General features: G+C 41.8%; 1 protein-coding gene across 2 annotated transcripts in view; it reads left to right on the plus strand.

Annotated features, from left to right (window-relative positions):
• Positions 1–23,023, plus strand: part of MYO1D (myosin ID) — a 331,053-nt gene that overhangs the window by 108,760 nt on the left and 199,270 nt on the right. For both annotated transcript variants that reach the window (XM_045773267.2, XM_087854617.1), the window contains exons 12-14: positions 1,024–1,094; positions 4,649–4,723; positions 9,861–9,993. In XM_045773267.2, coding sequence (XP_045629223.2) covers positions 1,024–1,094; positions 4,649–4,723; positions 9,861–9,993 — 279 coding nt within the window. The remainder of the gene's footprint in view (positions 1–1,023; positions 1,095–4,648; positions 4,724–9,860; positions 9,994–23,023) is intronic.

The raw sequence follows: 23,023 nt of genomic DNA on the forward strand, positions 1-23,023 counted from the left end.
CTAACCGTGCACCTTAAGTTTTTGTGCATAACCGCACTCAGTGCTTTACGGATTCTTGGGTGTCTGCTTTAGAACCTGTAGGGTACTGCGGATCCTTCACAGGGCAGACAAAGGAGCCTGGGCGCTACTGTAACAGGGAAAATTGTAGGAAACTGTGGAGACCACCACCCTAGAAAAACTGCCTTTCCATAAACTATTCCTCTTCAGTGAGAAATAACTGCAGGAAGTTGACCTTCTCTGAAATGAGAGCCCTGAACTTGACTCCCAGCTCAACAAAAGACAAGTGAGCCAGGCCATTGTGTACATAGGAGAGCAGGCATTACATCTGGTCCCAAGAATCCTTCCCAGAACGACCACCTATGAGCTGCGTGACTTGGGCCAATTACATTATCTCTCTGACCCTTAGTTTCCTTGTATGTAAAAGAGAGCTCCTAATACTGTGAATTTCAGTTGTGAGGAATGTGTGAGATGTACGTGCCCAGCAGACAGAAAGCTCTCAGTGTGGTGTTCCCTAAGTGGAGCATGGAACAGAAAGAGACTGTTATCAGTCAGGGTAAGCTGGGCCACTTATGGCATCAGCCAGGCTTTCAGTGTCAGAGACGGTAGAAGTCCGCTTCTGTCCCAGAGACCTGGACTTCTTCCGTCCTCTGGCAGTTCCATCCCCTTGCCACTATCCTCCTCTGCATCCAGATAGTGGGAGGAGAAGAAGTGCTGAACAGGGTCACCCACTTCTTACCAGCTTTGGCCTGACACAGCCACACTTCCTTTCTGCTCACTGTCCGCTGTCAGCTCCTGGTCACTTGGCCATATCTGGCTGCCAGGGTGGCTGGGAAATGAAGTCCAGCTGTGTGGACTTCTGGTGAAAGCTTGCAGGCTTTACCACATCAGCCCCACCCAGGGTGATTTCATTCATAATGGTATCATGATTTGTGACTCTGTCATCATCTTACATGACATTGGAGCACATCTTTAGGAAAGTGAAAATAATCTGTTTTCAAAATAATCTCCTTATTGATTTCTTAGCTCTGCGCCTCAGACAAAATCCTGGAGTTTGATCGAGATTTTCGAATTCGACATTACGCAGGGGACGTGGTGTGAGTATCTTACTTGGGTACCAAACGCGATGACTTGCATGCAACTTCACTTCAGCAAATAGAACCAGGGAAAATAAACACTGTTTTCCTATTCACTTGTGGTTTTTAGTCATTTCACAGGCTAATATATTTTCATCTCCTTACTTAAAAAAAAAAATTGGCTTAGCTTCATTCATTCCTTGCTTTTCCAACTTTTCTTGAACACTCACGATGGCGGCCATGCACAGTCCCTGGCAAGGTTGGCACTTAGATCAGCTGATGAATAAATAAATCATGGGAGAATGTGAACTAAGAGAGAAAGATGGATAAGATTGGCCTTTTTCTGAAGAAGCTTACAGTTCAGTGGTGGACACAAGCAGATACATGAGAAGTCACTGTAACGAAGAATGGGAGGGGTCAAACTAGAGGAGCATGAGGCCTTATGGAAACATTGAGGAGGAATAATTAAGCCAGGGCGAGGAGCGTAGAGAGCTTTTGGTGGAGAAAGTGATATCCAACCTGAGTCCTAAAAGTAAAAGAGGCTTAGTCAGGGGAAAGAATTAGGAAGGGAGGAGGTAGGGAGGGCATTCCAAGCAGGCTTGTGGGCCCAGAGCCAAGAGCCACCATTGCATGCAAAGAACCACAAGCAGTTGGGTAACTAGTTTTGCCATATTATTTTCCAAGTGTCAGTTGAAAAAGTGAAATTCTCACAAGCTACATTTTCTGGTCACAATATAAGAAAAGTAGAAATTGGTAAGAAAATATAACTACTTCAGTATCAGGGTCCCCTAGGGCTGTCGTAACAAATTGGTGGCTTAACATGAGAGAAATGTTTGCCTTCCCAGTTCTGGAGGCCAAAAGTCCAAACTCCGGGTGTCGCAGGGCCACACACTGGAGGTTCTGGAGGAGGACAGTTCCTCACCTCTGTCAGCTTCTGGTGGCCACAGGCATTGCTTGGCTTATGGCTGCATCTCTCCAGTCTCTGCCTCTGTGGTCACACTGCTGCCTGCTCTTCGGTGTGTCTGTGTTAAAACTCCCTCTGCCTCTTTTTTTTTTTTTTTTTAAGTAGGCTCCACACCACACTCATGACCCTGAGATCAAGACCAGAGCTGAGGTCAAGAGTCGGACACTTCACCGACTGAGCCACCCAGGCACCCCTGCCTCTGTCTTAAAACTACAATTGTGGTGGCATTTGGGGCCCACCTGGGTAATACAGGATCAGCTTCCCCTCTCAAGATCCTTGACATAATCACACCTTTTTTTGAAGATCACACCCACAGGGGCTGGGGGATTTGGCAGTCCATGTCAAATCCCTGTCTTTCATGTGGGGGGAGCATTTTTCAGCCTGCTACACTTAGGATGCTTTGTCCACTGAACACCGCTTCTTACCTGATTATTGTTTAAAGTTTCCTCTTTTCCTTCCTCCTTATTTTTTACATTAGGAGCTCTCTTCATCATAACCCGTTACAGGAAGAGATTACATAACAACAACAGCAACAAAAAGGCAAATGATCATCTCTACAAATGCCGAAAAGACATTTAAAGAAATTTTAATAGCTGTTCCTGATTTAAATTAAAACTCTGAGTCATAAAATAATATGGCTTGAGATGATCACCCCATCTGTCAAACTAGCCATTAGTGCTGGAATGGCGCCATTCTCCACTTGTTCTGGTCCTGTTCCCAGGTTCCAGAACACTGAAGAGGGGAGAGGCAGCAGCGTGCACACTCTCCCACTGAAAATGCGGGCCTCACTTACAGGACGCTTCCTTTCAGTTCGGAAGCATCAAAGCAGAGCTGGTCAGAGGCCTTGGAGACCAGCTAGCCTGGCCCCTTTGCTTTATAGACGGAGAGACTTATGGGACGTGTGTAATAACACTTTTATCCAAGGTTATTCAGCAAGTTTATGGAATAGCTGAGACAGTAACTAGTTTCCAGACTCCTAGTCCAGAATGCTAGCTGACCCTTCCAAGGGATATTCAACACCTCAGACTTCCCCTTCTCTCCTTCAGCCCTTCATCCTTTTCTAGGTTCTTACTGCATATCTTCTGTGCGCACAATGTTTTACAAGGTGTGGTCTTCTCCCAAAAAGAGTTTTCCGTGTAAGATTGCAACATACCTATATGGGTGTGTGTGTGTGTATGTGTGTGTTTATTTCTACTCAGCAATGTGCATACACATAATATACACACATTTACATGCATACATCAGTACAACTAAAAGATGGCCTAAAATAATCGCCATACGACTAATAACAGTATTGTCAGCATTTAGAAATAATCACATGATGTAATACTTCTATCTGTGAGAAGCCCAGGAAGGCTGATGCTAGTCCTTAGATGCTAGGAATTATTTTTAAAGGGAGAAGTGGGAAGGGTGCTAGAAATATTCAGGAAATAGTAACTAGGTCCATTTAAGTGGAGTGTGTCCTTTTTGTAGCATCAGAGAAGCGGAAATGCCTGGAAACGTAGATTGAGATCAAATCATAATGGCCAAAACAAGGACTTTGCAGTTTGAACGTTGTAGGTTAGATAAAAGATTAAGAGTCGGGTCGCTTGAAGGTTTCAGTCAAAAGTGACTCGAAGGTCTTAGGAAGCGGATCTAGGATGCGGGAGGCAAGGAAGGAATTTGGGACCTGGTGACCTTGCAGCTCCTCTGGGAGGAGGAAGGCAGGAAGTTTCTAAGAGAATCAAATATGTGAGGCTGGCACATCAGTGAGGGGTCAGGGTAAGACATCTGAGAATTATCTACATCGATGTGATGATTGTCGAGGAAGAAAGTGCAGACAGGCAAGAAAGCCGAGCTGCCGGGAGCAGGTGCGTCTAGAATTCCTATTTGCGCAGCCTCTGAGCTTCCATCGCTTTTGTGCCCCCAGCAGTGTACTTGCTCCTCCTGGAGTCCACGCCCATCGCTGCAGCAGATCAGCTCCCATCCCTCCTTCATCCCACCCGCAAACGTAGCTGGCCTCTCAGGACCTTACTCCTCTCCCTCCTCCAAACCACGAATGCTGGCCTCCTTGTTTCCTCTCATGTACTCCATGCACGTGCCTGCTCTTCTCCCTGCATTTGATCTGTTTCCCTGTGTGATCTCCTCCCTTCCTCTTTCTCCTCTGCTTATCCAAATCTTACCATCCTTTGCAGTTCTTCTTGGATTCTTTTATCCCACCCTGAACACACTGAGAGAACCTTAGGCAAGTCACTTGACCTCCTTACGGAAGAGACTCTTAGTTCCTGTATGTTGCGGTTTTGCTTTTATCTTAGGAGTGCTGGATGATAAACACAGCTATCTTTTTAAGAGTCGTCTTCTTGAGGTAAGCAGTAAACCAGTAGAAAATGACGGTCTTAATCACAGTGACGGTACTGATATTTGCTCCCCTTTGAGATAGAAACAACGTCCCCTCTATTTAGTAGGTAAATTTGATGTTCTTTAACACCGAACCAAGTGGACAGTATTAGCTCTACAGATGATTGATGGCCTAATTAACAGTGGAAAGGCTTGTAGACTTGTCGGAAAGCTTAAATGTGGCTCTTGCTTGGTGAATAATGCATGTTTTCTGTGGGTTTTTTCCCTCTACTAGCTATTCGGTCATTGGATTTATTGACAAAAATAAAGACACTTTATTTCAAGATTTCAAGCGCCTCCTGTATAACAGGTAGGATTGAAATTTTATTCATTATCTTTCCATTAAACTCTTTGACACACGTATCGTGTAATATGTATGCACATGATTACTTTTAGGTGGCGATTTTAAGAGCTTCTGGCAAATTTTCTAGTTCTGTGCGATCGTAATGAATGAATGAAAGAATATATTACTTAATGATTATACAGTCTATAAAATTAGGACAGGGACCTACTACTAATATAACTTTCCTTGATTTCTCTTGGGTTGCCTCGGTTTCTCTGTTCACTTCCTTCTGGCACCCCTGCCAGTGTCCCCAGGGGAGGCCAGTGGCAGTGGGGGTGGGGTCTTGGATCACCTCTGGCCCAGATACACATTTTACACAAGCAGATTCCACTGTAGTCTTTGCCTCCAACTAAGAGACCTCCACTCTTAATATCAGAGTGGCATCTAGGGTCAGGGTTGACAAATCCTCAGTGGACAGAATCTTTCCACAGTCCAAGAAGATGTGGAAAAGGTGTGGCAAAATAACGCCAGGCAAAAGACAGCACGTTCAAACCCTGTACGAATGCTCTGGAAAGAGGCCTGGAAAGAAGACGAGCTTTGAGCTTCACAGCCAGTTTCTTCCTTTGGATGAGAGAAACGTAGTCACACACTTACTAAGCCTACTCGGGTGGCCAAGAGATCATCAGAAGTGTATTGAACACCTGTGAGCCATACGTTCTTCTGTGCCTCAAAATGCAGCCGTGAAAACGGTTTAGGCTGCGTCCCTGCCTCATGGATCTGCTCTTCCAGTGGAGATGACAGTTAATAAGCAAACAAGTCACTTGCCGGTAGTGACAAGTGCTGGGAAGAAAAATAAAGTAGGTAGGAGATGGAAGGGTACAGACAAGTAGTGGAAGGGGAGGCATTATAGAGAAGGGTGGTTAGGACAGGCTTCTTATAAGAGGGGACTTTTGAGCAGAGACCTGAATGAGGTGAGGGAGTGAGCCATGAACACGTTGGGGGGAGAGCATTCTGGGCAGAGAGAGCAGCCAGTGCCAAGGCGCCAAGGTGGGAGCGAGCAGCACGGGTGTCTTGAGAACAGCAAGCAGGCTAGTGTGGCTAAAAGCAGAGTGAGGGCTGGGGAGCGTAATAAGGAATGAGTTCAGGGAGGTCAGCAGGGAGTGGATCCTGAAGAGTCCGTGAGCCAAAGTTACGGATGAAGTACGAAGAGAATCTGTTGGAATTTGTGATGTGATGTTTTTTATGTGTTAACTCCCTAGGGCTGCCGTGTAAAAACATACTGTAAAGGGCAAGAGTAGAATGACTAGTAATCCAGACGGTAGTAACAGAGGTAATGAAAACTGGTCAGAGTGAGTGATATTTTGAAAGTGGAGCCAACAAGATTTGCTGATGGATAGGGCGTACGGCATGAGAGAAAAACGGAAATCTGAGACAAATCCTGAGCAGTGGGGCAGGGATGCTTGAGGTGGGGAGGACGGTGGGAGGGGCTGATTGGGTAGGGGAGATGGAGCATTTGTTTTGGATATGTTATGTTATATTGGACATGCCACTGTAAGTGCCAGGTAGACAATTGTAGGTATGCATCTGGAACTCTGGGTAAAGGAGACACTAGAGATACAAATTCATGGTCATCAGTCTATTGACAGTATTTGAAGCCATAAGACTAGGGGAGATTAACAAGGGTGAACTGAGACAAATACAAATATAAATGGCCAAAAAGACTAATTCTTGATATTCTCCAGAATTCAGAGTCAAGCAAGAAAGAAGCATCTAGCAAAGGAGACAGGGCTGCCAGAGAGGTAGGAAGAAAGCCAGAAATCTGGTGTCACGGGGCCAAGCCAAGAAAAAAGTGCTTTAAGAGGAAACAATTATAAACCTTGTCAAATACTGTCAAAGTCAAAGTAAGGTGAGGACCAAGATTAACCATAGGATTTGCTGCCATGAAGACCAGTGGGACTCTTGACAACACTGGTGTCATAGAGTCATGAAGATGAATGTCTGACTGAAGTGGGCTCCAGAGAATATGGATAATGAGCATGTGGAGACATGATGTTTAGACAGCTCTTTCAAGAAGTTATACTACCAAATGGTTCATCTGTGTGGATGTCGAAGGCGCCAAGGACCGTGATGGAGCCCTCTGCACCAGCAAGTTGCATGGGAATGCAAGAGGGGCTCCAAGTAAGAATTGGTCGTGGGGAAAAGGGACTTTCGGAAAGGAGTTTCAGTGCTTGAACTTTCAGGTAAGATGCACCCACTTTGAGGGACAAATGACAGAGTCTGGCATTGCTCTCTGTAGTAATGTCAAAAATTCAAATTGGAAAAATGGCTTCAGTTGGCCAGTGGCAGTGTCGGCATGTGTTGCCAGGGGAAGGCAGCCGGGCTGTGTGCCAGGAGGCTCCAAGAAGGTGGCATTCGTTACCTTTGTGAATTTAGTATGGCCCATAGGTTCAGCTTGGTGAGAGCAGCTCCACCTCTTAGTGATGGACTCGTGTAATCCCAAGCTCACAGGACCAATATAGAAACAAAGCCACATGGGGATTTATTTCCAGGGGAAAATATGACCATCACATGCAATGGAATATTTGCATATAGTATGACAGGCTGTTCTCCCCAATTGGAAAACCTGCTTGGGAAGTCACATAGCAGCGAGAATTCTAGTTTATTACTTGACAGTGAAAAATATTACCCATCAATCCAGAATGCTTAGTTGCTTGGTAAGCACAGAATCAGGACAAAGGGACTTAGGTAAATCCCATAATTAAAGGCATCAGGCTCAGGTGAATCTGTTTCACAGTAGGGATGGTCTTGCAAAAGTCTGTTGACTGCAGCATTTTGTGTATATCTGCAGAATAGGAAAGGCCTTGCCAGTGGGGTGGGGAAGTCTTGGATTTCCTTTGGCTAAAACCATCCTCCCGGATCGTGTTGAGACGTGCTTCCTTTGCCTCTGGACACTTCAATGCTTCCATGGCTAAACAACCTCCCCAAATTCCTGTTCTTTCCCAGTATATATTTAGAGTAATTTTTGCGTTTTTGCATCTCTAGTTCTGTAGATCTTGAGGGTATACTTGCGTATATGCGTGCGTGTGTGTGTGTGTGTGTGTGTGTGTGTGTGCACGTGTGTGTGTAGACGGAAAAGAGGAAGGGAGCGAGCCGCTGGCACACCAGATACACGGACTTTACTCTCTACCTCCTCACTACTAAGCCAGATAAATTGTCCTATCTATTAAACCTACCGGGTTTCTGGATAAATAAGCTTCCCTTTTAAGGAAAGGGTTCTTTGAAATGTTTGAAAACTATTTTGTTAATATTATATGCATGACTTACTGGCCCCAAAGTTCATTCTCTTTAGAATGATTGTGTCTGTTTTGATTCATTATGTATCAGTTCTACTATTTAATAATAATAATGATGACGATGATAAACATCTTATTTCCTTCATTTCCAACCTTTCTCTCTCCCTCCATTATACAAGGTAAAATATGGAAAGAATCTCTAAATATTGCCAGCAGTGAGTAAGGTCGGGTAGAAACTGCATAGACCCAAAGTCAGCAATCTTCAGTCTTCGCCCTGTATCAGAATTTTCAAAGTACACGTGTTCTGGAAGTTCTATTCAGTGTTAGGAAGACATCCAGGGTTCCTCTCACTAAGGGTTAAGAGCCATTGCCTTAAATTCTCTCTCAGCTAAAGACTAGAATGAAAGATTTAAGGAGAAACAATAGACCTTTATGCGGTCCTTTTTACTGATAGGTGCCTCATCGGACAATCAGGGACTAGGACCAGAAGGGAATAAAACGGGGTCCCTGAGCCACACACAGATCACTGTGTTAGTTTACCGCCACTTTCGCTGGTAGTCGGCACGGCTCACCCGCAGTGGTGGGGGCTGGGAGCACTGCTCGTCTTCATGCACAGGCCCGGTCAGTCTTCAGCCCACCGTTCATGCTTTTTTGCTCTCTTGTCACTTATTCCAGCATTTCCCAGCTATTGTTTTGAGCCTCTGTGAGCCAAATACCTCTAGGTATTTGGGGAACCACTTCAGTTTCCTCAATTTTACACTAAGGAAAGAAAAGTGGGCAAAATGACAGCAGTAGTAAACACAGTTAGCAGAGAATGTCCTTGCTGAGTCCTTTCTCTCTCTTCTCAGCCCCCGATTAAAAAAAAAAAAAAGATTTCTGACAAATAGCGTTGTAGGGTGACAGATGGCAGCCACACTTGTGAGCACTGCCTGACCTCCAGAGATGTGGACTCCCTGTGTTGTGCACCTGAAACCAGTGTCACGTCGTGTGTCAGCTGTACGGAAATAAATAGAGAGAACAAAGTTTCCAGGACACAAGCAGCATTTCGAGTTCCAGATACTTTAAAATCAAAGGCATCCAAAAGGAAACAGGAAGAAAATCAGAGTTGAGACCACCACACGTGTCTTTGAACAGAGCCAAATAATGATTTTTATAGACTACTTAGCATCGAACCTGGCCTGAAGTACACTGTGGCAATCGGATGGCCACAGTCTCCGCGTCACGTCAATAAAATATCGTAACCACCCGTGAAGGGGTGCATAAATTCAGCTGCAGGAAGGGGTTTACTAGAAGGCGATGTAAAAATGGTTCTTTGATATTCCTACCTGTCTTGTTCGGAAGAGCTGGCTTTTTGTCGTGTTACCTGGTCTGTGGGAATCTTTCTTCCCATGAGAAATTGCTCTCACGCCCGTGTTTTCTGCCGTGCCATTGAGCATTGTTTTTTCGCTGGTGGCTTGTCCTCCTCCTCCTAAGTACCACCAAACCTTTTGATTTTATGTATGTATCGTAAGAGCCGTGTTACCCATTTGAGGGTCCTAGATGTGACTTTAAAGAAGTTTAAAGCATTTTCTTTCAGTTTATTTATTTAAGTCATCTCTACACCCAACATGGGGCTCGAACTCACAACCCCGACACCAAGAGTCCCACACTGTACTGACTGAGCCAGCCAGGCGCCCCAAGAATTTTTTAAACATGGGATAGTTTGGACGCATCTTCTCCGTCTGCGGTATGCTATCTGCCGCTACAGTTTCTCAGCACAATTTTCTGGATGGAGTCTTTTTTTCCCCAGGGCACAGTCCAACAGATCGCTTGGTGGTTTTGGTCAGCGTAGTTGAATGTCATGTTCACCTTGCTCTTCCTGTGCTTCTCAGTTCCAATCCTGTGCTGAAGAACATGTGGCCCGAAGGCAAACTGAGTATTACAGAGGTGACCAAGCGACCTCTGACCGCTGCCACCTTGTTTAAGAATTCGATGATCGCTTTAGTGGACAACCTTGCATCAAAGGTAACTATTTTCTTTTCCGCATATCCATTTTATGGCCCCTTTCGATGGTCGCCGGCACTGCTTGCTGTCACAGGTTCCCTCTTAATATATGTTGTAGAGAATGTTATGTGTGATTTGCCTTTTAGGTAATTATCATAAATCAAACTGAAACCTATCTATTTAAAGTGAATGTTGTACTAGAATTTTTATTCCTGTTTTTTTTTTAAGATGGCTGGGTGAAACAGTTGTTTGTGTCCCAGTTGAAATACTTTTTGTTAAGGTTGATCTTTTTATGGTTGTCGACAAGGAGAAAGTCTTAGTGAGATCTTATAAAATATATATATATATATATATATAACTATTTATAAAACTATAAAGTAGAGCATGGGCCTGACAAAATGAGTTTCAGCCCTGTATCAAAGAACGGGTATGGCTTTAAAAAAAAATCTTGAATTAAATAGTAATATGGTATCCACATATCACGTCGATACAAAATGGCCACATAGAGTATCAAGAGGAAGTTTAGTATTTAAGTAATGTCCTTAGGCTGTTGTAAACAGTCGGACTAAAATGTTGTATTATTGACAGTTGGTTCTGCTTCTGATTGCTCCTTTCAGGTGTAATGCTGCTTGGTAACTTTAGTCTGTTTCTTCTCCCCTCCCCTCCCAAGAACAGATTTCTACTCTTAACTGCTGCTGTTGACAAGTTTGATAAATTAGGCGGCATTCTGGGACTCATTATTTTTAGTTCCTTCATTTTTATCTCTCTCTTCTGGTGCTTTTCCTCTGTATTTTATTCTCTGTTATCTTTTTTTTTTTTTTTAGACCAACTTCCTCTCTAAGAATTTAAATCTATACTGTTTCTGGTTACTTCACTGTGGATAAATTAGGCAAAGGCACAAGAACACATCTGTTCCGTAGCTTTCTCTCTCTTTTCGTCAGGGTTCTTTGGCCTCACGTGACAACAAATAAACACAGTTAGTTGGCTTGTAGAATCAAACCTCCAGAAAGGCAGGGGTGAGGACAGCAGAACCGAAGGCCAGAAGCCTTCCCCTTGTCTCTCAGCATCTCTGTGCATGTCAGCTCCAACCTGCCTCTTCCCGCAAGAGGGAAGGTGAATGTGGAAGGAGGGCATGTGACACAAGAAACAGAATTGGACACAATTTTATAAAACATGTTTATAGAATATAGTATAAATGGTTTACAAAATATATTAGATTTATTTCATGAACTACAAAAGAACTGCCTTTATTTTCTAAAATTGCTAGTTAAATATGCATTTTTAAAAAATAAAAATTCTACAGCCATCTATAATTTCTGTACCAGAAGTTGTATTCAGTTGCTCCTCAAAGAGAGACCCCCAAATGAGTGGTGTAAATAAAAGAGACATTTATTTCTCTCTTCCGCAGAAAAGGTCCAGAAGCAGGTATCCCAGGACTGGTATAGCAACCTGCAGGTTGTTAGGGACCCGGGTTCCTTCTTTCTTTCTCTTCTACCATACGTGTGCTTGACGTCCATCCTCCTGGCCCAAGATGGCAGCTGGGGCTGCTTCTTCCCTTTCAGACAGACTTCCTGGGAGTCTAATGGAGCATGTCTGCTACATATCGTTCGCTATACCTCGTTGCCAGGGAAGCTGGGAAGTGCATATTTATTCTGGTCAGCACTGTGCCTAGCTAGAAATAAGTATTCCATTTCAAAAAAAGGTGCTGGATATGAGGTAGGCAACTGGCCTGGCTTCCCAATCTGTGTGTCTGTGGAGGAGGGGACATGAGGGAGAGAACAACCTTTCCACCCAGAGAAGGCAGGAAGGCGGGTGGGGAAACAACAAAGGAGAATGTTGCTTTTAGAAAATACAAAACAATATGATAGAAATGAACCTAAATAACTGGTACTCACCATAAATGTAAATAGACTAACAAGATTAGATGGGTCATCTAGCTTTGTCCAGGAGACACCCATATACCACTGTGCTAGAAAGACGATAAACAGAGAGGTGGGTAAAAATATTTCAAGCCCTCCCCCCCCCCAAAAAAAAAGATTAAAAGCAATATTCATGTGAGAGAACATAGAATTTAAGAAAGAAAGTATTAATACAGATAAAGAGACTCAACAATCAAGTGAAAATACCCAAGACAATAAAGCCACTTTGAATTAGGTACCTAACAACAGAGCTGTGATTATCCACGAACTCCATAAAGCAAAAAAAAAAAAAAAGAAAGAAAGAAAAACCTGAAAAAAATTTTAAAGGAGAAATTGACAAGTCCACAATCCTTGTGGGAGATTTTAAACCAATTGTACCAGAAGCTGGTGTTTCAAGCAGACAGAATCCTTAGTAAGAATGCAGAAGCATCGGGGGCGCCTGGGTGGCACAGCGGTTGGGCGTCTGCCTTCGGCTCAGGGCGTGATCCCGGCGTTATGGGATCGAGCCCCACATCAGGCTCCTCTGCTATGGGCCTGCTTCTTCCTCTCCCACTCCCCCTGCTTGTGTTCCCTCTCTCGCTGGCTGTCTCTATCTCTGTCAAATAAATAAATAAGTAAAATCTTTTAAAAAAAAAGAATGCAGAAGCGTCGAAAACCAAATTTAAACTTCAATAAATCAAAAGAACACTGCACCCAAGGAATAGGAAATACATACCCCTTTCAAGTACGTATAGAACATTTCCAAGAACTGACCACATGCTAGATCACAAAGGAAGTCTTAACCATTTTAACAAATGTATACAGTCTCCATCCTCACAGCAAGTAAAATAAAAAGTGGCATTAAATTTTTTTAAAATGTGCTTGGGGACTTGAGAAAGAAATGCTCTCCTAGATAACTCACAGGTTGAAGAGGAAATCACGATGGAAATTATAAAATATCTGGACCTACGTGACAAAGAATTTATTAAAATCTGTAGAATACCACTAAAGTGGGCCACTTGTTATACCTTTATTTAAAAAAAAAAATTGAAAGTAAATGAATTAGGGGTGCCTGGGTGGCTCAGTCGGTTAAGTGTCTGCCTTCGGCTCAGGTCATGATCTCAGGGTCCTGGGATGGAGCTCCACATCAAGCTCCCTGCTTGGTGGGGAGTCGGCTTCTCCCTCTGCCCCCTCCCCCTGCTTGTGCCCTCTCTTACTCACTCGAATAAATAAATAAAAGCTTTAAAAAAAAGAAAGTAAATGAATTAAGAAGCTAGAAAAAGGATTCTAAAGAAGAAAATCTAAAGAAAGAAGAAAATAACACTTAAATAGCAAAAATTAAAATAGATCAAAAAAATAGTCAAATAGACAAACCTTTAATGAAACTGATAAAAAAGAAAAAGCAATATTATGAATGAAGAAGGGAAACGACTTCATATATTACAGAGATTTTAAAAGGCGTAGAATATTGTAAACAACTGTGCTTATGAATTTGAAAAATTCGTTTTCTAAAAAAATATGTTTTCAAAATTAACTCAAGAAGACATAGAAAATCTGAATACATTAGTAATCTTAAAAACTCTAAATCTCTAATCAGGAGTCTGCCTTCTCTCAGCTCTGCCAAAAACACAAGGCCCAGATGGTTTTACAGATACATTTTATAAATCCTTCAAGAAGCCAATAATCCCTATTATATACAAACTGTTTTGGAGGATAGGAAAAAGAGAGGCCACTACCCAACTCATTTTAGAGATTAATATTGCCTTCATAGTAGATTAATACAAGAAAATAAAATTAGAGGGGCGCCTGGGTGGCACAGTCGTTAAGCATCTGCCTTCGGCTCAGGGCGTGATCCCAGTGTTCTGGAATCGAGTCCCACATCAGGCTCCTTCGCTAGGAGCCTGCTTCTTCCTCTCGCACTCCCCCTGCTTATGTTCCCTCTCTCGCTGGCTGTCTCTCTCTGTCAAATAAATAAATAAAATCTTTTTAAAAAAATAAATAAAAATAAAATAAAATTAGATCAGTTTCACCTGGGAACATAGGAGGATCTTAAAAATATATATGTGTAATGCATTTGCTAGGAACATGGTGAAGAAAGTGCCCACTAAAACCAACTGAAAAAAAACTAAATGTTAGGTAAAACATAAAAAGCAATTTTTAAAGTGGAGCCATGAACTAACAAGAAAGTAAGGAATGTGCAGGGCAGGGGATGAGTGAAGGCAGAAGAAGTTGGGGGAAAATAATATGCTGTCTCTGTGGGGATTTTCTGAAGTCGGTAACTGTGAGTGTAGGTATTCAAGGCTGGGTCCTCCACGTGAAGCCCAGGGCCTGCCAAACTGGTGTGTCTAATAAGAGATTCCACACTCACACGTGTGCACACACACTTACACACAGATAGGTCTCCGAAGGGCCACATTCTCAGAGGGATACATCTAGAATGAACTAGAAATAATCCCTCATTATCTGGAAGAAAAATTGCCTATATTGGTCCTTGGCAGGGAGCCAAGGCGGGGGGTCAACATTCCTTGAGAATTTGTAACCATAAGCCAGTTTTTATGAGGTTTTCAGTCCAAATTCACACCACCTGGGTGGTCTAAAAAGCTTAAGTCAACAATTTAGTTTAAAGTGGCCCAGGCCTGGTATTATCCCCAGGTATCTGATAGAAGCAAACACAGTTTTTTTCCATGAAGAAACCACCTTCATACCAGATCTTAAAGAATTTCCACAGATAACGTTTTCATGAAAATAACGGTTTCCCATTAAGAATTCCTACACACATGGGGCGCCTGGGTGGCACAGCGGTTAAGCGTCTGCCTTCGGCTCAGGGCGTGATCCCAGCGTTATGGGATCGAGCCCCACATCAGGCTCCTCCGCTATGAGCCTGCTTCTTCCTCTCCCACTCCCCCTGCTTGTGCTCCCTCTCTCGCTGGCTGTCTCTATCTCCGTCAAATAAATAAATAAAATCTTTAAAAAAAAAAAAAAAGAATTCCTACACACATAAACAAAGTACAATGTGCAAGAGTCAGACTAAGCCAGATTCAGAGTCATGAAAACTTCTTAGAGTAGAATTATTAGAAACAGAACATAAGAATGTTTAATATGTTTTAAGAAATCAAAGGCCTAAAAATGTGAGAAAGAGCAAGTAACTAGGCAATTGATAGAAATAAAAACTAAAGAAAAAGATAGGTTTAGCATCAGTTTAGACAAAACTGAAGAGAGAATAGAAAAATGAAAGAAAGAATAAAGGAAATTATCCATGATTCTTAAGTAGAAATTAAACAAAAGGAGACACTATTAAGAGACATGAAAGGTAAAATGAAAATGAAAAAGGTCTAATGCACATCTAATCAGAGTTACCCAAGGAAAGGAGAGGATGGGCAGAGCAATATTGGAAGATATATTGCTGAGAATTTCAACAGTGATGAAAGATAACACTCTGTGGACTCAGGAAGTCTGCTATATCCCAACCTGGAAAATTTACAAGAAATCTGCACTTAAGCACATTGTGAAATCCCAGAACATCAAAGACTAAGCAAATGCATTAAAAGCAGATTTGCTTAAAAGAATAAGAGGCTGAGAGAAAAGAGCTGTAAACCAAAATTCTGTACCAAGAGTATATATGTTTCAAGAACATAGACACAGTAGGGGCATCTGGGTGGCTCAGTTGGTTAAGCATCTGGCACTTGATCTCAGGTCTTGGTCTCAGACTCGTGAGTTCGAGCCCTTACGCTGGGCTCTGCACTGCCTGTGGAGCCTACTTAAGGGAAAAAAAAAAAAAAAGAACAAAGACACAATAAAGAATCTTTCTCAAAAAGTAAAAAGAGTTAAAAGCACCCTAGAGGAAATTCTAAAGGATATATACATCAGGCCAGAGGAAGAGTACATAAAATAAAAGAAGGACAAAGAGGTTGGTAAAGGTGGATGTGTATAAATAAACTGTAAAATAATATTTTATTAGATTAAAAATACAGATTAGAATTAAATAGCACAACAATAGCATATAAACTGGAAGGGTGGGTGATTATAATCCAGGTGTTTAAGATCCTTGGTTCAGTAAAATAATAAAAGTATTGCTTAGCTTATAACCCTGATGGCACACAAGTGCAGATTAAATGTCCTCATGGAGCATGAAAAGAATAGAAATGGGGGAATGGGATAGGCCGGTGATGGGTATTAAGGAGGCCACGTATTGCATGGTGCACTGGGTGTTATACGCAAGTAATGAATCATGGAACTTTACATCAAAAACTAGGGATGTACTGTATGGTGACTAACATAATGTAATAAAAAATTATTATTAAAAAAAGATTAGAAATGAGGTTTTATTTTTTTTAAAGATTTTATTTATTTATTTGACAGAGATAGAGACAGCCAGCGAGAGAGGGAACACAAGCAGGGGGAGTGGGAGAGGAAGAAGCAGGCTCATAGCGGAGGAGCCTGATGTGGGGCTCGATCCCATAATGCCGGGATCACGCCCTGAGCCGAAGGCAGACGCTTAACCACTGTGCCACCCAGGCGCCCCATAGAAATGAGTTTTTAACTTCTAAACTAGTTGGGGCAGTTTGGGGGCAGAGGAGGCAGAGCCAGAATGAGAAGCCAATAATCCATTCTAAAAATCATAGGAAAGAGGAGACAAAAGAACATAGGAAAGTCAGGACAAATTAAGATGGTAGAAAGAAACCCAAGCATACTGCTGATTACATTGAATGTAAAAATGGATAAAAATTGTCGAATCAAATCAAAGACAAAGAATCCAGGAGAGTTGAAAGTCTAAGTTTTAAAAGATGTATCAGACAAATTCTGACAATCTGGGATCACCTCAATCCAAGTTCAGGACCCGGAGTAGCTTCACGGTGGGCCAAGTTGTTTTCCATTCCTCTTGGAGTCCCAGGGTTAGCTCTTCAGGATTGCAGACCACTGCCCCTTCTCCACGGCCTTGGGTTCCAGCCTGCAGCCCCCTGGCCCCACAAGCCTGTCTGTCCAGACAAAAGCAGCCCTGAAGGGTAGCCTCACCCCTTTGGATTTTAGTCTTATTCTTATCTCGGTTATCTTCTTAGCTCTTTGACGCATTTAAGATTCTCCCCCACCCCATATCTGTCTAGCGCTTTCCCTAGTGAAGTTACCAGGAAGGTTGATGGTATTGCTTAGTCCTCCACCACCAGAAGTGGAAGTCCTGACTCCTCACCTCGTTTCAGAGTCTACACAGTGTGTTAATGCGTGCCTTGTCTCTCCACCCAGATTCTCGGTCTTTTCAACATAGGGAGTGCGTTCTATTTTTATATACCTCTTCATATCTAATAAAGCACACCCTAAACAGATGGTCAGTGAATTATTAAATGAACTTGAATCTGTCCTGTGACTCTATTTGGCAGTGTTCCAAGCAAGTTAAATGGGTGAATGTCTAAATACAGTGTCTTCTGGCTACCACATGTAGCAATTGGTGTACTTTCACAAATAATGTTTTCCATAAAATATAGGGAGAAACAGGTTAAAACGTGCAAGAGAATGAGATCCGTATTATCTTTTGCAGTTTAACTTTTACAAGACACTTGAATTTGTCAAATTTAGGATTTCTTAAGCTGAGTCAGTCTGGATATTTATAAATGAGAGAGGAGGTGGCATTTATAAATTGAGACAGAATGCTGATTAAATATAGAGGAAGTATTTCCACTGGATTCCTTAACTGAAGATTTTATATTACTAAACAGGATAGAAGGGCATTCCCCCAGCCCTTACTTGGTCATTAGCGTCCAATCCAGTGTTCATACTTCCTGTGCAAATCAGTTAATATTGGTAAAATTTAATTTAACTGGTTTCTGTTGAGTAAAGTTACTTATACTAGTCAAATGATACCTTATACAAAGATTGCTTTGCCCACGTAATTGTATGAACTATCGAGTGCCGAGTATGTCTAAATTTACGCTGTAATTTTCTTTTTGACCCAAAGGTCCTTTAGAATTATTTTTCTTAATCTCCAAACCAATAAGATTTTCTAATTATCTTTTTGCTCTTGATTTCTAGCTTAATCTCATTTGTTCAGGGGACGTACTTTGTGTGATTTCAATCCTTAGAAATTTGTTAAATTTTCTTTATGTATATGTTTTGTTTATGTTTATAAAAATAATTTGCATTCTACTCTATACACATCCATCAGGTCAAGTCTGCTACTCACGTTGTCCGATTTTTCTGCCTTCTTACGAACGTCTTTGTTTTGTCAGTGCCAAAATGTGACAAAATCTACTGTGATTCTGAATTTGTCTACTTTTCCTTGTTGTACCTTCTGTTTTTGCTTTAGGTATTTTAAGAATTTATTTAGGCTTATTCAAATTAGAACTATTATTTCTTCCTAGTGTTTGAGCTATTTATCATTATGAAATGCCTCCGTATTTCTGTACTGCTTTGCCTTCAGCTCCGCATGAATAAAATAGTTACACCACCTTCTCTTGTGACCAGGGTTTGCATAGTGTATCTTTTTCCACCCTGTACTTTCAACCTTTCCATATCCTTATGTTTCAGGTATGTGCCTTGTAAGTAGTGTGTAGTAAGATTTGGTTTTTTATGCAAGCTGACAATCTTTGTCTTTTGAATATATCATTTAGCCCATTACTCTACGTTGCTTTTATTGTAGTTTCTATATGTTGCATTTGAATTGACTATCTCATTAGTGCTTCCTATTTGACACTTCTGTATTTCTTTTTCTTTCCTTTCTAACCTTCTTTTCGATTGGTCATTGTGGGCAAAAGGTAAACAAAATTCTGTTCCTTCTGCTTGACAAGTAAACCTCAAATTTCTACCTCTGTTCCCACTAACCCAGTAAGATGTATATCGACAGTATTACTATGCAGTATGGCTTATGATAAAAATTACCCCTGTTTGTAAATTGCATCTCTACTGGGAGAATAAGAAATGTCTTATGGGGATGACATGTTTGGGCTTCCTGAGTACGGGAACTCATGTATCAAACATGTCCCTTTTGAGGACCCTGGTCACTATTATCTTCAGACCTATTTTAAGGGATATTGGATACTATGGGGCATGAGGCTTTTAAACCAAGGGCATTTTCCATACTCTTCCAATGTGGATCATATCTCTTTGCCCCTAAGCTGTCTCCTGACTGCTGTGTGGACAGCTGCAAGGGCTGTGACACTTCTCTTGGCAAGCCATGTCTTTGTCCTGAGTAGACACATTCCAAATGTGGCCTGTGAGTCTTTTGAGTCAGAATGTGACCCTCTGACCCCTGCCACTCGTTGTTGCAATCATTTTTTATTATTCACTCTCTTATTTTGGAGGATTTATATCATAATATTGTTTTGGTGGTTATTTGATTGATTATACTTCCATTCTTCAGTATAGAAATCTAATATTTTTTGGTACTTTTACCTCCTTCCTGGAAGATGCAAGGTCCATAAAACATTTTTTTTTTTTTTAGCAGAGGGGGGATCCATAAAATGCTATAATTCCATTTGCTTTCCTCTCAATTTCTATGCTATTTTGATCATGTATTGTAATTGTGTGTGTGTGCGTGTGTGTGTGTGTGTGTGTGTGGACAGCAAAATGATGACATCATCATCGTTACTACTTCATATAGTCCGTATCTGTTTAGATTTACTCATTTATCACTTCCTTTTTCCTCTTTCTGTATCACTGACCTTCATCTGGGACCATTTTTCTTATGCCTGAAATTCATCCTGGTTTTATTCATCTGAAAATATTGTGTACTGTTTTCATTTGTGAAGACTATTTTTCTGGCTGTAAAATTCTACATTGGCAGTTCTTTCTGTACTTCAAAGGTAATATTCCTTTGTCTTCTGGATTCCATCATTTCTTGTGAGAAGTCAGCCATCAGTCTCTGTCTTGCTCCTGAGGTAACGGATCTTTTCTTCTCTGGCTGCTTTCCTTTGGTATTCATAAGTTTTACTGCAACATTCCTAGGGGTAGAATTTTTTTTTAAATCCTGCTCATAATTTGTGGGACTTCTTCAATTTGTCACAGTTTGATTGTTTTTCATCAATTTTGCAAAGTTCTTGGCTATTAGCTCTCAAATACTGCTTCTGCCCCTTCTGTCTCCTCTCCTTTAGGATTTGAGTTACTCAGACCATCTCACTGTATCTGTTATGTCTCTTAATCTCTCTTTGGTTTCCATCTTTTTGTCTCTCTGTGCTTCATTCTGGGAAATTTCTTCCCACGCATACATTCAAAAACTGATCCACTGACTTCTCAATTTCTATCATTGTATTTTTCAGTCCGAGGTTATGCATTTGATTCAGTTCATTTTTATAATTTCTGGTTCTCTAAAAAATTCTCAATATTGCCTTTTGTCCTCTTGAGCACAGTAAGCATAGTTATTTTAATGTCTCTGTCTGATAACTCCAATTATCTGAATCCCTGCAGGTCTGTTTATTTTGTATGTTTTGCTCTTGCCAGTTCTCATTATCTTGGTTCCTTATATAAGTGGTTAATTTTTATTTTGCTCGCAATGTTATATTGGCAAAATTATTTATAGAAATAACTGGAGACCCAAGTTTACGTAATCTTTCTCCACTAAAGATTTACCTTTGCTCCTTTAGGCAGCTAAGAGCACTAGTATTTCAAATCAGCTATTCCCATTTCAAGTCCCTGTGAGGGACTGCCTACTTCTGACTCACCCTCATTGCTAGTGGTGGTCTTTTTGGATCCCAAAGTGAGAGGGGTTTACCCATGACCTCCTCTTCAGTCCCTATTCTCTGATCTCTTTCCCATTAGCCCTATGAGGCTATCAAACCTCTACTAGATCCCGTCCACTTCCTCTGGAGTTGGCAAATTCCCCTGGGGAAAAGGAGGCCTCAAACCTGGAAGCTCCATGGCATCCTCCTCCTCGTAGATTCTGGTCCCATAATTTAATTCTCCACTGTCTTTAAGCAGGTGTTTTTTGTATATTTTAATTGTCTATCCTAGATGTCCCCAGCATGGGTGTTGGTTTAAATTACCTAGTCTGTCATTACTAAAGTGTAAGCCCTAATACCCTCTTGTCATAAATTAGGGTATTAGGTCCAGAGAGACTTTATCATAGCTAGTTAAGAGAAGAGACAACGAACACCCAAGTCTCCTGATTCCGTGTGCTGCTTACTCTGTTGCACCACTGCCAAAGCGTACAGATAGGTCTTGTAGCATTTCGGTATTTGCTGTGCTCAGTGACACTTCTCTCAGCTTACTCTGCAAGCAGTAACGGTCCTGTATCCGAGGAAGCTCGCAGAAAATCCTCAAGTTAATAGTGTCCCCTCCCTCCCTTCCCCATCCCATTAAGTTTGTTTTAAATTTATTTAAACTTTTAAAAAGCGATATAAATCTTCCCCTATATAAATCTTCCATTTGAAAACCATTAGAGATTCATGAACATGTGGTCACCCCTCCCTGTTTTCTAAAGCAAGGTTCTGCTTGTACTTTCTCATAATATCAAATCTCTGCTTCATACCTAAGCCAGGGATTGGTGTTCCAGAATAGGGAAGAAGTATCAGTTGTCTGTTAATTCATAATAAATTGCCCTAAAATGTAGTCCCTGGAACAACAGCAATTTATTGTGTCTCATGATTTGGTGGGTTGACTAGCCAATCCGGCTGGTTTCACTAGGGCTCACCAGGTGGGTAGTCAGCCAAGGCTGGATGGTCTAAAATGGCTCCCCAGATGCCATGGCTGAATGACTGGATAACTTGGCCTCTTTCTTCATATGGTTTTTAGTCTTGGGTTTCTTCACGTGATGGAAGAAGTGTTCCAAAAGTTCAAAGTGTCTCAAGGCTGAGTCTCCACGAGTAACCCAATATCACTTCTGCCATATTCTTTTGGTTAAGACAAGTCACAAGGCCAGCCCGATCCCAGCAGCGGGGTGGAAAATTCACCTCTTGTTGGGGAGTGCAGCGAAATATTGTGGTCCTGTCTCTAAAGCTGCCACACTGTGATGAAAAAAGGCAGGTGTGCTAGGCAGAATAATGGCCTCTGCATTTCAACACTGGTTCTCTCACACTGACGGCATGTCCTGCAATTCAGTTCAATTCTGATACTAACCACCTGGAACAGCCAGATGAAGAGATGCGCACAGTGACAAGGTCTGGAAGGTCTGGACATCTGGAGAGCAAGAGCTTCTGTCCCCATGGAGACAGGGTCCATCACCCTCCCTGTACATTGATGTGTTCACAAACCAAAAAGCTCCTTGGAGCCTCAATGTCTGAGTTTTTTTTAAATAAGGGTTTTATTACATAACCATGATTGATTAAATCATTAGCCCATGATTGGACTCAACCTCCAGCCTTCCCTCTGTGCAGGTCAGGCTGCTGAAACTGTGATGTCCACCCCCCATCCCGAAACTATCTGGGAGCTGGCAGGAGTCACCTCAGTAGCATAACAAAGACACACTTACCACTGAAGAAATCCCAAAGGTTTTAGAAGTTCTATGCTAGGAACCTGTGACAAAGTCCAGAGAGAAAGAAAGAGAGATTAAGGATGATATTATTATTATTATTATTATTATTATTATTATTATTATTATACCACAGCCCACCCCCCAAGGTCATCCGTGCCCTAATCCCCAGAACCTGTAAACATGTTATGTTGCATGGCAAGGTGGAATGAAGGTTGCAGATGGAGTTAAGATTGCTGATTTCTCAGAGTCCATAGTCTCTCGCGCTTCATTCCCCCTTCTGATTACCCCCCCTTTCTTTGACTCTGAGAAACAAACTGAGGGCTTCAGAGGGGAGGTGGGTGGGGAATGGGATAGGCTGGTGATGGGTAGTAAGGAGGGCACGTATTGCATGGAGCACTGGGTGTTATACACAACTAATGAATCATTGAACTTTACATCAAAAACCAGGGATGTACTGTATGGTGACTAACATAATATAATAAAAAATATATTATTATTTAAAAAAAAGATTGCTGATTTCTGAACTTAAAGAGATTATCCTGCATTATCCAGGTAGGCCCTTTGTAAATTTAAGAGTTCTTCAAAGGGAAAGAGGAACGCAGAAGAGTCAGAACCAGGGAGATAGTATCATTTGAAAGACTTAACAGGCCATTACTGGCTTTCAAGATGGAAGGAGGCCACAGGCCAAGGAATGGTGGGCAGCCTCTAGAAGCTGGAAAAGATAAGAAAGTGGGGTCTCTCTTAGAGTGTCTAGAAGATA

The sequence above is a fragment of the Ursus americanus genome, chromosome 23 (genome assembly GCF_024610735.1).
Source record: "Ursus americanus isolate L20-20 chromosome 23, mUrsAme1.1.p, whole genome shotgun sequence".
Classification (NCBI taxonomy): domain Eukaryota; kingdom Metazoa; phylum Chordata; class Mammalia; order Carnivora; family Ursidae; genus Ursus; species Ursus americanus.